The sequence below is a fragment of the Erithacus rubecula genome (genome assembly GCF_903797595.1).
Source record: "Erithacus rubecula genome assembly, chromosome: 4".
NCBI lineage: Eukaryota > Metazoa > Chordata > Aves > Passeriformes > Muscicapidae > Erithacus > Erithacus rubecula.
The window spans coordinates 47,254,690-47,270,233 of NC_136686.1; the positions used below are offsets into that span (position 1 = coordinate 47,254,690).

At 36.8% G+C, this 15,544-nt stretch overlaps 1 protein-coding gene across 3 annotated transcripts in view; it reads right to left on the bottom strand.

Moving 5' to 3' along the window:
- Positions 1–937: 937 nt before the first annotated feature.
- Positions 938–15,544, bottom strand: part of TSPAN12 (tetraspanin 12) — a 39,445-nt gene continuing 24,838 nt past the window's right edge. For 2 of the 3 annotated variants that reach the window (XM_079303072.1, XM_079303071.1), the window contains exons 5-8: positions 14,541–14,615; positions 10,225–10,332; positions 7,738–7,881; positions 938–2,499 (exon numbers count right to left, since the gene is read on the bottom strand). In XM_079303072.1, the coding sequence (XP_079159198.1) occupies positions 2,194–2,499; positions 7,738–7,881; positions 10,225–10,332; positions 14,541–14,615 (633 nt within the window). In that variant the 3' untranslated portion in view covers positions 938–2,193. The remainder of the gene's footprint in view (positions 2,500–7,737; positions 7,882–10,224; positions 10,333–14,540; positions 14,616–15,544) is intronic. The other variant, XM_079303073.1, reaches the window with a different exon arrangement.

The window sequence follows — 15,544 nt, forward strand, 5'->3', positions numbered from 1 at the left end:
TCTAACCTGGACTATTGTACAGGCAATCCCCATGATAGTCTGAACAGTCCTTGTATGGAAAGACTAGGAATATCTGAAGCATGGCTAAAGGAGCTTACACACACACTCCTTGGGTAAAACTTTAAGGGCTGAGGTTTCCTGGAAAAAAAGAATTTAGTATTTCTTTTTACATTACTTTTTGTACATTACTTAAGTGAAATTCCCTACATTTATCAATAATTCACTGCCAAATACACATGTGTACATATAATCCAATATCAAGATCCCACAATTTGTGGTTTGTACAGACTTTTCTATTTTTTTTGGTATTTACAAAGGGGTAAATGACGCCTCAATGCACTGTGTAGCACCAGAAACATTCCAAAGCCTGGAGCTGCTCTACACCCAAACTTTGTCAGACACCTGCTCTGTGTCTACACATGAACCTCACCCTTGGCTACAGCAGCACTACCCAGACTGAGCAGTGGGAGGGGAGGAACTCGGCTGTACCTGTGCAGTAACACCAGGCCAAGGCTTCCCAAGCAAACACAAGGAAATATCCTGACAAAGATACTCCAGGCAAAATTTTAGGATCATCTTTTATCATTTTACCTCCTCAAATAAGTATTAGCATCTACAGAAGTACAAAAGCAGGAAGGCAATCTTGCTTGCAATTGTACCCTTGAAATAATTACACCCAGAAGCAGACTGCTGAAAAGCAAACAGCCCACACAACTGAAGAGCTCAGTTTCACAAGCCCTTAAGAAGTTCTCAGAAGCAATAAAAATAAAAAATAATAAAAAAAAGAAAATTACATTAACATTGCACTTTCTTCACAACAGAGTAAGTGGAATGGGTAAAGACAAGTGAAATCAACTCATACTAGCTGGAGGACCCTGCCAATGCCCATCCAAAGCATTCCCACTCTAGGACTAAAAACAAAAAAGCCATTACAGAATTTTAAGAGAAAAGTAATTTTATTGTCTACCAAATCACACCTTGCTTTCTTTTTTCTTTACAAATTCCAAAACAAATGAAATAATTTTTAAAATGTAATATTATGTAAGAAGCCCATTTGCCACAAACTACTAGACTCAGTGGAACAAATATATATTTCAAGACCGTGGCCAATTGTAAAAATAATCCTATGACACAGACATTATTCATAAAAATACAGTAAAATGCACTTTCCCCACCTCAATAAATACATTTTAATCTGTTTCTGGCTGGCATTTTAAGCCACCAGAGTGCTCTTAATGAAGCAGTCACCAAAGTAAAATTTTTCCTCATGTACTTTTACAATTATTGCAATAGCATCCAGAACTGTAAGCATTTTTCTTGCAGTCCTTTGTTTCTAGCTTCAGGGGAATCATAGACAGGAGAAAAGATTTATCTATAAAAATGTGCTACTCCCATACTGATTCCCATTTTGGAAAGAATATTTAAGGTTTTCTTCCTTTTTACTAAGAAACAGTCCACAGAACAAACTATTTGGAAGAAGAATTCCCCAGAAAACTAAAGTCTATTGTCCATAGTTATATTTTCGTTTTCAATCCCTGTTTAATATATTTAAAATTTAAAAATTGTTATGTTAGATAAAAATAGAAGTCTTAGAACATCTTTAAGAACAAAAGCTAAGATAAAGGTTTTGTTAGAAAAAAGAAAATCTCACCCTTTTTAAGATTTAAAAATCTTGCAAATTTTTAAATCCAAGTATTAACTTGAATTGTAGCTCTGCTTTCCATGCACACATGAAAACACACAATTATACATACATAGATCCCTGATTAAGACATTTTCCAAATGGCTTATTAAAAGTCAATTTCAGCTGAAGTCACATTTTGTTTGCTCAAAGCACAGTTGTTTCTTCAGAAGATGAGTATTTCTCTTTCCTTCCCATGATGCTTCCTTACAGGTCCAGTCTATTGAGTCAGTGTTTTACACTTCACACAGCTTGTGACAATGAGTATTTCTGTGCCCAACTGAATGAGTGGCCTTTTAAAAAACAAACACACAAAATTTTTCACAGCTGAAGACATGGCTGAGAGGCTGATAACAGGCTCATCTTTCTTTGCTGGTCTCCTTCACTTTCATTCATTAGCTGGTTTCTGACACATAAGAAGACTGGTGTATTTGGCATATTTGATGGACCAGAACAAAAATAACAACAAAACAAAAAAAATCCTCTGTGACTTCACAGATTCATTGCATCACTTATAGCTCTTCCATTTCAAAGTGTGTATTAAAGCTGTTTGCCATGGATGTATGTTCAAAGATTCTGGTCAGGCTTGGTTTCAGCAGCTCCATGGAATGACATGACAGCTCCTGCGAGGTATCACTCTTCAGTGCCATGATCTGATCTGCTCTGGGATCCCTTCTGTCATAGTACAGAGCCCACAGCAAAGTAACAGTGAGGATCATAGCCAGGATCTGCATTACTCCAATAGAAATTCCTAGAAACCTCAGCACTTGCAATTGCTTCGTCCCCCTCAAAAAAGTGTACATTTTTTTACCGCATCCCTGTAAAACAAACACAGATTAAAAAACATTCAGTAATACTTGGGTTGCAGTTCCCAAGGCTTAGCTCATCCTACCCACTGCTGTCTTTTCTGGCTCCCAAGAATCTCTCTCTTACTTCCTTCAAACAATACTTTGAAAATTATCGTGTCTTCTTTTTAACTGCTTCCATAATTCCAACTTTAAGTTTTCTCATACACAGAGACTTTACTGCAAGATATCTCTGCCACTTTTTAATTCAGAAATCAAAATTGATCTGAATTCCTATCAAGTCTCACTAATTTTTAAAGAAACATAGCTGGTTTTGTGAAGGTTTAAAAAAGACATTAAAATCCTCTTCATAATCTTGTTTCTCTCTAAATTGACGATCGCCAAAGTTGTAAATAATTTTAAACTCTTTTAGACTTTTTCTACTGATAATATCACACTTTGAAGCTAAAATAGTACTGTAGGAAAGATCTATGGACCTGCATAACCTCATCAGAAAACATCCCATGAAAACTATGTTAAAATGTCCTAAGTTGATGTTCATAGAAATGGAATTCAGTTCTTTCCAAACCTTCAATGCAAGCTATAGAATTTGCTTACATGGCCAACTAACTACCACATAAGGCTTCAGAAAAGCTCCCAAGCCCTTGTAAGGCTGCATGGATCCACAAAGAGGCAGCAGCTTTGGGAATTACTGGCTAACAGTGCAAGCATGAGTTACAATGCTCATCACTCAGTACAGGTGGTGGGTGTCTTAGAGACATAAAACCATAAAGAGAGGGGCCTCTGCCACTCTGCATAAGTACTCTATTCTGAGCAACATACATATCAAGAGGAAATTCAGAGTAACAAACAGGATAGCCACTGGTCCCAGAAGCAGACATCAGGAGCCCACTAAAATGGGCAATGTCTTGAGAATGTTATTTTTTGCATTTACATCCTCACTCCATATTTCTTATAGATTTTCTAAGAAAATAAAGCAATCAATCAAAGTGATGGAATCTGAAGGCAGGACATGATAAATAACACTTTTCAATCACACTTAAACTCCCCAAAGCCAATTTCCCCAAAGCCAATTCCAAATGCTAGTCCTAAATTTATTTGATGAAAGGTCCAATTTTTGCCACACATACAAAATTCACACTGTAGTCAACAGATTTTCATTTAGGATCTAAATAAAATTAATGTACTCTTGGATAACTGTATCAGAATAAATTATAGGATCTCAATGTCTTCACTCGTTTCACTGTTTCATTTTCTAAACAGCAGCAGACACATAAAAAGGAGCAAGTATGCATTCTTTGAAATTTTAAAAGAAGAAAAACAACACTGTAGCAAGAGCAATGTGATTGGACTTGACTGGGGACAAAAACTATCACATTGGCATCTTCTTTTCTTCAACTAGAAGGCAATTGTAGTTATACTACTTCCCAAATTTGTTGTTAATTACAGAGAAAACTGTCTGCATTTTAATACTTTTGATAACTTAAAGAGATGAAGGTACATGCTGGTCACAATTTAAAAATGGTCCACGACAGCAATATTCAAACTCAGTTTGTTTGTTGCCTAGAGAAAACACCCACTTACAGAGAGCAATAACATTAATGCCTACATATCCCACAGTAGACAGACACATAACTGAGACAAATTATGCCCAATCTAGGTAGACTTTTTTCCTCCATTTAATGATGTTCTTAGAACTCTGCTCTAATGTAAGTTCAGAATCAGTTTCAAAACTGAGAAAACATAGCCAGCCCTATTAACTTCACATTCACGCATTTTATTTCTGCTTATGTGACACTTTCACACTTGGCAGCCTGCAATTAAACAGTACATAAATACACTTCCCTCAGCAAAAATTTGTCACTAAATGGGGAGCTCTTATTGACAAATCAAATATAGTATAAAACTTTGCAGCAATCATCCAGAAGACTCAGATTCCTACAAAGCTACAGATTAAAGGCTTGATTCATTCACTTAATATTTTCAGTCCTGAAATAGAAAAAAGCATGTATTTTTTATTTAGCATATATTACCGATTTACTTCATCATAGAATAAGAACCTGAACCAAAATAATGCACTTCACTGAGCAGAAAACACAAGCCATCAGCAAACTCAGTATTTTGTATACCCAAATTTTGAATATACTCAAAAGTGTATTAAAGAAAACTGTAAAATTAAATATTAAAACAAAATACATTAAAACAAAAAAATAAATATTTAAACAAAATTAGAACAATATTCATTTAATTAAAATGAATTTTGAGTATACTCAGAATTATGCCAGAAGCCAAAAGAAAAGAACATGCAAGTTTGATTTATTTTAAGTAATCAACTTCCACCATCATTTTATTTACACTGCAATTCCCAATCACAAGATGGACAAAGCTCATTTTGTCCTCAGACCACAATAAACCTCCAAGGCCACACCATCATCTTCACACTTCCCTCACAACCAGGCTCTTTCTAAGGTCAGTTTGTTCATGAAACTGCACCAAGGGTGAAGCTCATCAGAACAAAAGCAACTCAAGAAATTGAAAAACAGCTTTCAATATCCAACAGGGTAAATGTGATTCCTGCCAAAAGTACTTTCAAGTAGAACAGTAAGTCACCTTTCTTTCAGCAAAAATTAAATTGTGAAAGAGTCCAACTTAGACTATAGAAAATTCTGAGTTCTCAACAAAAAATCATGGCACAAGAAAACACATTCATCAGTCCCAGACAAACCAAACTTCATTTTCTGAAGTACTACAAAGAATTTCTCTGAAGTACGGACTTGCAAATATTTATATAAACCAATTTTAGGCTAGCAAGGCTAATCTTATCAGGCTCCCTCTCAAACCACCAGACTATGCAAGTTTGGTTTGAATCACTTTTTAAAAAAAGCTTTTTTCCTTCAGTTCTCCAGAGCAGAAGTTAGGCAGATTAGTCTTGGAAGTGTAAGCTGGTTTTGCATAATACTGATAAACATATCAGCAAGCATACTGTAAAAGTCTAAGACACCCCACAGGCAAGAACCACTGAAAGAAACATTTTGACAACAATATATTGTATGTATCTCAAATAGAAATTAAGTATTTTTGTGCCTGATACTACCAGGCACAGCCTGTCCCTTTCTGGAATGGATTCTGCAGTAGAAAACCAAAAATAAATTTTTGTTAAGTGCTGAATCTATCCAAAATGCTCTGTGGTACAGTAGAGGAAGAACTATACATGTGCCCTTCAGATTCTTTTGAAAAAAAATCCAAGCAGCCATTTGTTTATCAAGTGGGTCTTAACAGAGCCCTTACGTTCCACATAATAATCATCTTTGGCTATTGTTTTTCTCCAAAGAGAACCAAAAGAATTTGAACATATGAAGTGCTCAGAGAACTATTTTCCTGGAATATGGCACAGGCATGAAATGTTAGCAAAAGAGGTAACACAAGAAAACCTTGCACTTTGGACACTACATTCCAATGACTAATACTTCTCAGAAAATTTTGAGTTTCCTGGGTTCAATGAGCAGTTTTTCACTGAGTGACACTGCTTACATACTCTTGTCTTTTCAGGCAGGCAAATGAACGTTCTACAGCTTCCACATGCTCCTTGGAGGCTCTCTACAAGAGACTTGTCTGTATGGTATTAACAGTAGCAACAGTATTACAAAAAGCAACCATTATTGCAGAGTGAGCCACAATTTCTAGTTTTTCAAAATGTGTAAGAGACTGGAAGGCCCTACAAGAAGCCTGAATGGCTTTCTCACTTTAGGACTGACATTTCTAAAGCACAACCAGTGCTGTCAGTGCTGTGAGCCTTGCCAGAAGCCAAGAAAAGGTCTGCAAGCAGCTGGTGGAAAAAAAATCCCAAACTCTACTACAGTCTTCAAGGTTCCTAGCACAGACTGGCCTTCTGAGGCACCTGCCTTCTGGCAGCTCTATCCTCTCTCTCCCTAGTGGAAGCACACAGCTCCTAGGCTGGATGTATGAAAGTCCTGATTAAATTAAATAATTTCTATTCATAGAGACAATACCATACAAATTCATTTCCCCATTGATTGTTTCCTGGCAATAGCTAACCTTCATTTTGGTTTGTTTATATAGTGAATCTCCTCTGCTTCAGAGGTGTTGTTGCTCCACAGCTCCTGAACAAGAGCCATGCAACAGATTCTTGTAAGAATCGCACTGAAACAGCCTCTGAGACTGGAAGAAACAACATGGTTCTTTGGGTGCTCCTCCATAATGCAGACCTACACCATTTACTGGAGAAATGTTCATGCTACAGCACCTGAAAGCATGATTCTAAGGCCCATCCTGCTTCCTGAGCACTCTGTATTACTCTAAAAGCAATCCAGTGAAGAATGCACCTCTTCTCAGCTCCTCACAACTATGTGATTGAGCCACATGTTCTGTCAGTTGTTGGGCTACTTGGACTGTTGGTCATTTGCTGTTACTGAGTGTGTACAATTATAGGTCTTTAGAGATCTGCTAGCATAAAAAAATGTTGGCTAACAAAGTAGTTTTCAGACAAAGGTGACCTAGACAGTATTTGTGAGAACAGAGTTTTAGCAAAGAGCATATTTACTTGTTTTTATAATTTTCACCCTATCTTGCTACCATGACAACCTCCCTTACCTACTTTGAGTTCAAGCAGGTTCTTGTCGCGTTTTAAGGCTTTTTTTGCAATACTTTTGAAATTTTCATACTACAATGTAGAAAGAGCATTTTCACAACAAGTTTCTACACATGTTCAGAGTACAACAACCAAAACAAACAAATTATCTGCCTCTTGACATGAGGCCTGTTAACAAGAGTGCTCTCATCTTCCAAAGGAATTCTCAAAAGCATCCTTCACTGTACATTTCACTTAAGTACTCTTCCACTTAACCTGTGGTAGTTTGATGGGATGAGGCCTGGACATTATGTCATACCTAATTTATAGCTTTTGGATTGGAAAAAAAATGTAACTCCAACCTAACCAATATAAAACAAACACTTCAAAGTTTAAACGTATCTTAAAACACAGGTTTTAACTGCATTGCCACTAGCTCATCTCACTTCCAGGCAAGGGTGAGTGTGGGTGGGTTTGTTCTTCCTTTTTTCTTCCCTCTACTTCAGCATTAGCAAAGAATAACCATAAACTCTTTCCATAAACACAACTACTCTACAAAAAAAAAAAAATACTCTATTGCACTGCAAATGGTGAATTTGAAAAATTACTGGATGAGGCAGAATGTACAGAACCTTCCAGTATATCCATATTTTTCTTCTTACCTCCTGATAAAGGTCACTGAGATCCTCATGATGTGCCTGCTTAGAACATCCTGGGAACTCTTTGACACAACAGGAGTCAGGTGGCCAGTCCAATTCTGTCATTTCCAGCCAGTCTGTGAAGTACACCACGCCACAACATTTAAACTGCAAAGGAAGCATTAGCCAAGATCAGTAATAATGATGCCACATCTTCAATAGGTAAAGTAGGTCAAGGAAAAAACCTAACAAATTTCCTAATACCAACTTTCAAAATATTTACACAGAACTAAAAACATTGATGAGTGCTTCCATATATCTTGTTTTGCTGTACTTTGACATAAAAGCAACATGAAAAATGCAATGTATGACCAATGAATACTTCAGAAAAAGCCAACAATACTGTTCTGTCCTTTAAATCCCAATTGCTTCCTTAAAGGATGCGTCACAGAAATTGTCCCATCTCTGGATTCTCTTATCCTACCTACAAGGAACTAACATAATTTCACGCCAAAATGGGGACAAATGATCAAATATACATGTGGCTGAATGGAGTAGCAGAAAAAAGTCATACCAATGAGGACTATTCTTGCAAGGGTACGACTGCAGACACATTTATTAAAAACAGAAAAAGTAGTAATTTGCCTGAATATAGGAGAAAAAAATTAAGAGTAAGCAAAAATGTATAGAAATTACAAATGCTGAAAGGAAAACTGAAAGTGGAAGGAAGGGGTATCACATTAAAATACTGCAACAGAATCAACCATAAAAATAAGAATTTTGGCTGCAAAGCAGATGAGGTGTAATTGGCTATAAAACCCACCAGGACAAACAACCTGTCTTCTTTGCAAAGCACACCCTGAGGTTTAAAGCCAAATGACCAGTTTACCCCATTTCAGCAGCTGCTTTCACACAGAAAAGGGTGAAGCAGCTGCATTAGATTTGGTTTGGCACTGGATGTGGACTTGACATGACTGAGATGATGTTCTGCTGCAGAAACAAGATACTACCTCTGCCTGAACATCCTCCAGGACCAGCCTGAGTGTAATACCCTGAGTCCTTTGATCCACAGGCCTGGGAACACAGCTGTCCCTTTTTACACATTTCAGAGCCAGGGTCCTGTACTCCACATCACTCATTGCTCACAATTGAGCAGATCAGTGCCCAGACATTCTGGCACACACATACCAGACGCATACACCCAGCATCTAAACCATGAGTAGATGGTGTATAAATAAGAGCCCACCAATTAATTAGTAACTGTAAAAGAACTTTCTCAGTTCCCCAAATGATTCATCTGGTCACAGGTGCCATAAGGAAAAGTTCTAACTTCTGAACGAAATTCTTCTCCCCCATAAAAATTAAGGCTTAGTTGAAGGTTTATTACTAACATTCATATTATAACCAGCCATTATGATGAAACTACAACAACTAGGAGAAGAGGCACTATTTAATTTAATTGACCTAGGCATTTAAACCAAGTATCAGCTCTATTCAAGGCAAATTGATTGAGACCATTTGATTATAGTATCCCAGGTACAGAACAGACATAAACATTCTACCTGTATATGAAGAATTACTCAGTTTCACAAAGCACTCACATGGCCAGAGCAAGAACCTGGGGGAGGGGGGTAGGTGCTGGTGTGCAGCCTCTTTCTTTTGGGTTTTAGTATAAATACAGACTAACCAAGTGCTGCCAGGAAATGTTTAAATAAACAGGAAATCTGTGCAACAATGATAGATTTCAACATTTCAACAAGGGCAGCACAATGACAGGCATTTAAAGAGTTCTCTTCCTGCACGTGAGTTATATTTGGAGTTAATGGGTTTTACCTTGGGCGATTTCGTGTTTCTGTAACACAATACTTCATTCTATAAAAACAGTCCTGAATTTTAGTAGACTAGAGGGCAAAGCTGTGAATACACAAGGAAGCTTTTTGGTTTGTTTCCCACCCCCCAGTCAAAGGAAATAAAAACCCTCATCACTTTCACAAACCTCGGCCAAAGAGACAGTGTTGGCATCTTTTTGGAAACTTCCTTTCCCATTCCTTTCCAGCTAAACATATCTTAACCATGACAGCTCCATGAAAGGAAACTAACAGAGCCTATGGGAAGGGGAGCACAGTTTAATATTAAAACAACATATAGACAAAGTCATTTTACTTTACCTGCAGATTTTTCACTTTATATACATCATACGCTTTAATGCTATAGTAATCCTAAAAGGTACTGGTGTCCTAACCTTACTGAAAAAGGATATGAGAATGTTAGCAATTGAAATGAATTTATTAACATTCTGATTTTGGTGTTTAAGTACCTTTAGGGCCTACAAAATCCAAAGAATTGGATATCAAGTGATGTTTAAAAACAGCATCACTATGCAGTGTTTTTATACTAAATGAACTTGCACTTATTTGCCTATTCACTTCAAACCAAACCTGCTCCTTTAGGAGATAAATAACACTCACTCAGCAGGTACTACTTTAGTTCATGAATTAACCAGCATCTTACCTCCCTCTGGAAGAAATTCCAAGCATGGGTCAGCCACTGGTACCTAGGTAGGCCATAATTAGTCATCCTGGCTTTCAGTGTGATCATATCAGACCACTGCACTGGAACCTGGAACAAGGAGAGGGAAGTGACTCACAGTGGATCAATAGGCTTGTGGCTCCAAACCCACAGGTTCCATCTATACTGAGATCTTTCCAGTGAAATGACTAAAATAACTATGTAGACAATCAAAACAGGAAAACAAGTGTTGCAATTTATATGATACTAATATACTTTACAAGCCTTTCTTAAAATATCAAGGAAAAGTTATTAATTTCCTTTGCTTACAAATAAACATACACTGAAAAGCAGTTCCATTTTGGAGAGACTCAGAGATGGTTTGGTACACTTTATTGATATCATTGCCAGATTTTTTACTTGGCATAAACCTTGAACTGAGTCCCATCCAAGTTGTCAGGGATGGTATTTGTCTGCCCTAGCTCAGGTATCCCTGTGGCATTGTCTTTAGATAGTAGAAATAAATAGGCAGCCAAATGGGAAAATTCATCTCAAGATAAATAATTTAAACAGAGCAGATGCATCATTCCCTTGAAGTCTCAAATCCACCTCATTAAGATGAAAGAACTTTAAGTGTCTAACTTCTACATATGTAAAATTAATTGAGATGAATTCTATCCCTGGAGTTTTTTCAGCCATTTTCTGGCTTTGTCTGGAGTCCTGCAACACAGGCATCCTGAATGTGCACCATTTCAGTAACTTGCTCGAAAACAGTACCAAGAAGTATAGGCAAGGCCCCATGACCTTTTGTTTCCCAAATACACTCACAGCCTTGTGAAAATATTTTCTTCTGAAAGGATTCCTGAAGTATTTTTCTTTCAACTGTGACAACTCCGAAGTGAGGTGCTGGCGCACTCCACTGTCTGACTGTGACACCTCAGTTAGCAATTTGTTGCAGAGATGGCACCTGGCATGTAGTGAAGTTATGAGTAAAAATCAAAATCTCACTTCAACTCAGCAGCACAAATTTCAGTGTGCCAAAAGTAAACAAGGATCTGAAGACTGCAGTCATCATTGTGTCACCATATTTTATCCATGCTGAGTTTTGACTTGTCTCCATCAACCTTAATAGTCATGGTGAAAGAAACCACAATTGCAGTATCAGCTGTCACTTGGATGGTAGGGGAGCCCAGCTCCTCTAGAAGCCATGACTTAGCTCTCCTATTCAATTTGAAGCTAACAGACAGGGCATTCTGTAAATAGCAACAAATGGTATCTAAGAAAAGAAAATTTGCACGATACTTCCCAAAGAACCGTGTTTTCTTTGTGCTAGATCTTCTGCAAAAATATAGAGACAATCACTGCCTGACTGAACCCCTAACACAAACTGGTAACATTTGATAACATTTAGGAACCACTAAGTTATAAAACATTTTTGATGCCCTAGTAAACCTTCATATAGTCCATATATTAATAAGGTTCCAGAAATTTAGCAGATTTTTGCATTGAACTCACGATGGTTCACATGAAAAACAGGTTAACAGTAGAGTACTAAAAATTCATAGAAGCATTATCACAGAATATTTCTAGCACAAACATTTATACAGGTCACTAATAAATTAATTTAGTTTTGTACTCAATGCATTTCTCTTTACTCTGCTTTGTAAGCTAGCACTCTGGTTTCTTTGGATAATATTTGATAGTGCTGCAAAATTAAGCTCATATTTGTTAGACTATTTTTTTATTAACTTGAGTTAAGCACATTCCAAGGTTACATCTGCAACTGAATACATCCAACTTCTTTAGGAAATCAATGGAAAGCAGGAAAAAAGTGCTCAAGAACTGAGAAAAATAAATTAAAAGCGAAGTAAAACAATCTAAATTCCACTACAGTAAAGCAATTTAATTGCTAGAGATAAGAAGGGATTTAAGAATCTGCATATTTGCTGCAAGAATGCAAACAGGTAAAACTATACATGTAATAGGTACATTGATGCACCTATTAAATATCTTCCTGTCAGCTCATATACACAGTAGTGCACAGTAATACATGATTGAGATGCATTCATTTGACTATATACCAAATACTCATATGTAGACAAAAAAATCCTAGAGATGCTGGTTTGATTTCAGCCCAAGTTCTATAAAGCTCAGTCAGCCACTGAAATCTAATTACTCATTATTATTTTTCTAATGACTATCAAAGCTTGATCAATGCCTAAATAAGCCAAGGACCCACACTGGCTTTTCAATCTTGTGGGTGGAATAAATTAGTCATGAGGCACACTGCATACTGAGAGTTATCATGAGCTGGAAGGAAAGCTGTTTATGCAAGGACTCTTAGATCAAATTGTCCTCATACCAAAGAAAGCCCACACTGGATCAGCAGAGGCAGTTCTGCCTCAGTGACATTACTGACAACATCACCCACACTACACTACACATCCACCTACACTAATACCAACTGATCTCTGAAACCCACCAGGGGCTCATGTGATTTAATGCTACACTGAAACCAATAGTGCATCAAGACAACTCCATGGTTATAAGAGGGAATTGTCTTATCCAGTAGGAGGAAGCACATTCTGCAGAATGACCTACACAGGTATGGAAGACCCACTGAAAAACAACTGTTCTCTTCATGACTGCCACATTCCCTATGGTTCTTAGCAGCAAGAAATCCACCTCATCACATGAAGAGCAGTAGTGTTAGGACAAAGTGAATTATAAGAAATCATATGGAAAAACAATAAAAAATCCTCCCAAAAGACACAACTCAAAACAGTATTTCACAAGGAATTTAAAAAAAACAACAAGTAAACAAAACACATATATAGGGAGAGAAGAAAATACACAAAAAAAACCAAAAAAGAGCAACTGTGCTGGCTGTAACCCATTGCAGAAGATGCAGACATAGAATCCAGTGCTGTTCAGCTTAGCAAAAGGCTGAAGGGACAGCCATGTTTTCTTCTGCAGGGAAACAGCATGACCAATAACATAACATATGGCAGGGCTATACCAGCCTTTATCCAACTGACCCAGGTTTGGGTTCCAGTAGAACAGCAGATAAACAAAAGCTTGGGGGTCAGAGTAAAGCACACCATAACTTCAGGTTTTCTAACTAAACAGTGAAGGCTGAAAAAGTGTGTTCCAGTGCTGTGAAGGCTATGTTATTTCAGGCAGTTTCCACTGACAAGATTTTTGTCGAACGATGGATGTCAGCTGTAACAGTCATCCTTGGCAAAACCCCTGCAGAGGGCAGCTGTGCCCATAACATGAAGAATGTCTCTTGTCTGTATTCCCAATTTAAAAATAAATCAACACAAGCTGACATTTAAAGCAAAGGAATAGCCTTAATCTCTATTCTATTAGAATGGCTCTCTGGAATCTGTACTGCAGGGGAATGAATTCTGATGCAAAGTCCAGCTATATAACTTCAGACTTCAGATCTGCCAGAAATTCCTTTCATCCAAGTACTGTGTAAATATCAAGAAAGCTACCTCACATCTTACTGCAGTATAATTGTCATCAACTGTTGGAAAGACCATTATATTGGGCATATCTTGGCAGTTGAGAGAAAAATACTTGTCCCTCTATTCATAAAAATGTACCAGACAGAGTATGAGATGTAAGGATATAGCAGCCAGCAGCTACATTTCAGTTTAATTTGCTCAACACTTACCTATTTTCTTGCATGATGGTTACAAGTCCTCAGTTTGAAAATTAAAGGTTGGTGTAGTTACAAAAACTAGACAGAGACAAAACCTTTTCACAAGCTTACAGAAGAGTATTTTATAGTCAAGACATGTTTTGCTTTAAACTGGCATTTATAGCTTGTGGAGGTAGTGTGCAGATTTTAGCAGACACCAAGTCCTCTATGGAAAGAACATGCTGTCTGTTTACACTGTAGTACACTCTTAAAATGCAAAGAAGTTTTAGGACAAAATCCCTTCAAATCCTCTCGTCTCCACTCTCAAAATCCTTATTTAAGCCTGAAGTTCATAATTTATCCTCAAAAATATCAAAGACTTTAATGAGAACCTACCTGAGCAAGAATTAACAAAAAATTAAGTTCTTAAATGGAGGGAATAAGGATTTGGCTGTCAAATACAGAGGGAGTAAGGAGAAACCCAGACAAGGACTTCCAGACAGACAAACTCTCCCAGGAGAATTCTCTGTTTAAAATGAAGGCAATCAGTTGAAATTAAACTGTCAGAATAATGAACAGAGATAAACACTACAGCAATTAGAAAACAGCTAGCTAATGGAAAACCTAGTTTTCTTCTGCTGAAAAAATGCAGTCTCCTTTTCTGACTCACCGTTATTTCCTGCTCGTAGGTCCAAACACCACAGGCCAGTTCAACGCAGAATATCACAAGCAAGCTTCCAAAATACTGCAGAAAACAGAATGGTCTTAGCTATTTTTTATACTCTTTGAAATAAAATAAAAGAGAAGTTTAATATTGTAGAGTCTTTTTTTCAACGTTAAAGAACATCTGAAAATATTATTAAAATTTCACATGATTTAAGACATGGAAACAAAACCACATTTTTATAAGCAAATTATGAAAGAGTCAGGCAGTAAACTTTATAAAAGCTAAGATTATGGGACATTTCTTTCTTCAAAACTACATTCTTATCAAAGTGATTTGGGTATATGAGGTTAGGTCTAACTGCACAAATACTTAGATATTAATTGAAATATCTTTTACTATTAGAAGATACAACCCTTGAACCAATTAAAAATAGGAAATGCAACTGTAAATTAAGAAGTACAGACCTTGGTAATGATGCTTAAGAAAAACTGGTTGCTGCAATTAAAAAGAGCAGGAGTATCTTCTATATAGCATCAACAAACCCTTTCTGAACTGCAGGATAAAGCTACATGGAATTTAAGGCTGTTTTAAATGGTGTTCCCTATTAAAAATAACCCTTTTATCTTTTATTTAAAGCAGAAGTATACTCTCATTCATTCTTGACTCCAAACTTTCTTCTGTGTCAGTGGACGGAGCTTCCCTTTGCTCTCGGTACACAAGACTTTAAAGTTACAATCTTCATGGATTTTAATTTAATTTGAAAATCAAAGAAACATGAATAGAATAGAATAGAATAGAATAGAATAGAATAGAATAGAATAGAATAGAATAGAATAGAATAGAATAGAATAGAATAGAATAGAATAGAATAGAAATATAATTCCATCACTAGGATACATGCCATATGGCACCTAATTTAGTTACTGCATTCTAGAATCTCTTTAGGACAGAAAACACCTACTTACTTATTAATGGGTAAATAAGATGTTTAAAACAGAGCTTAAATC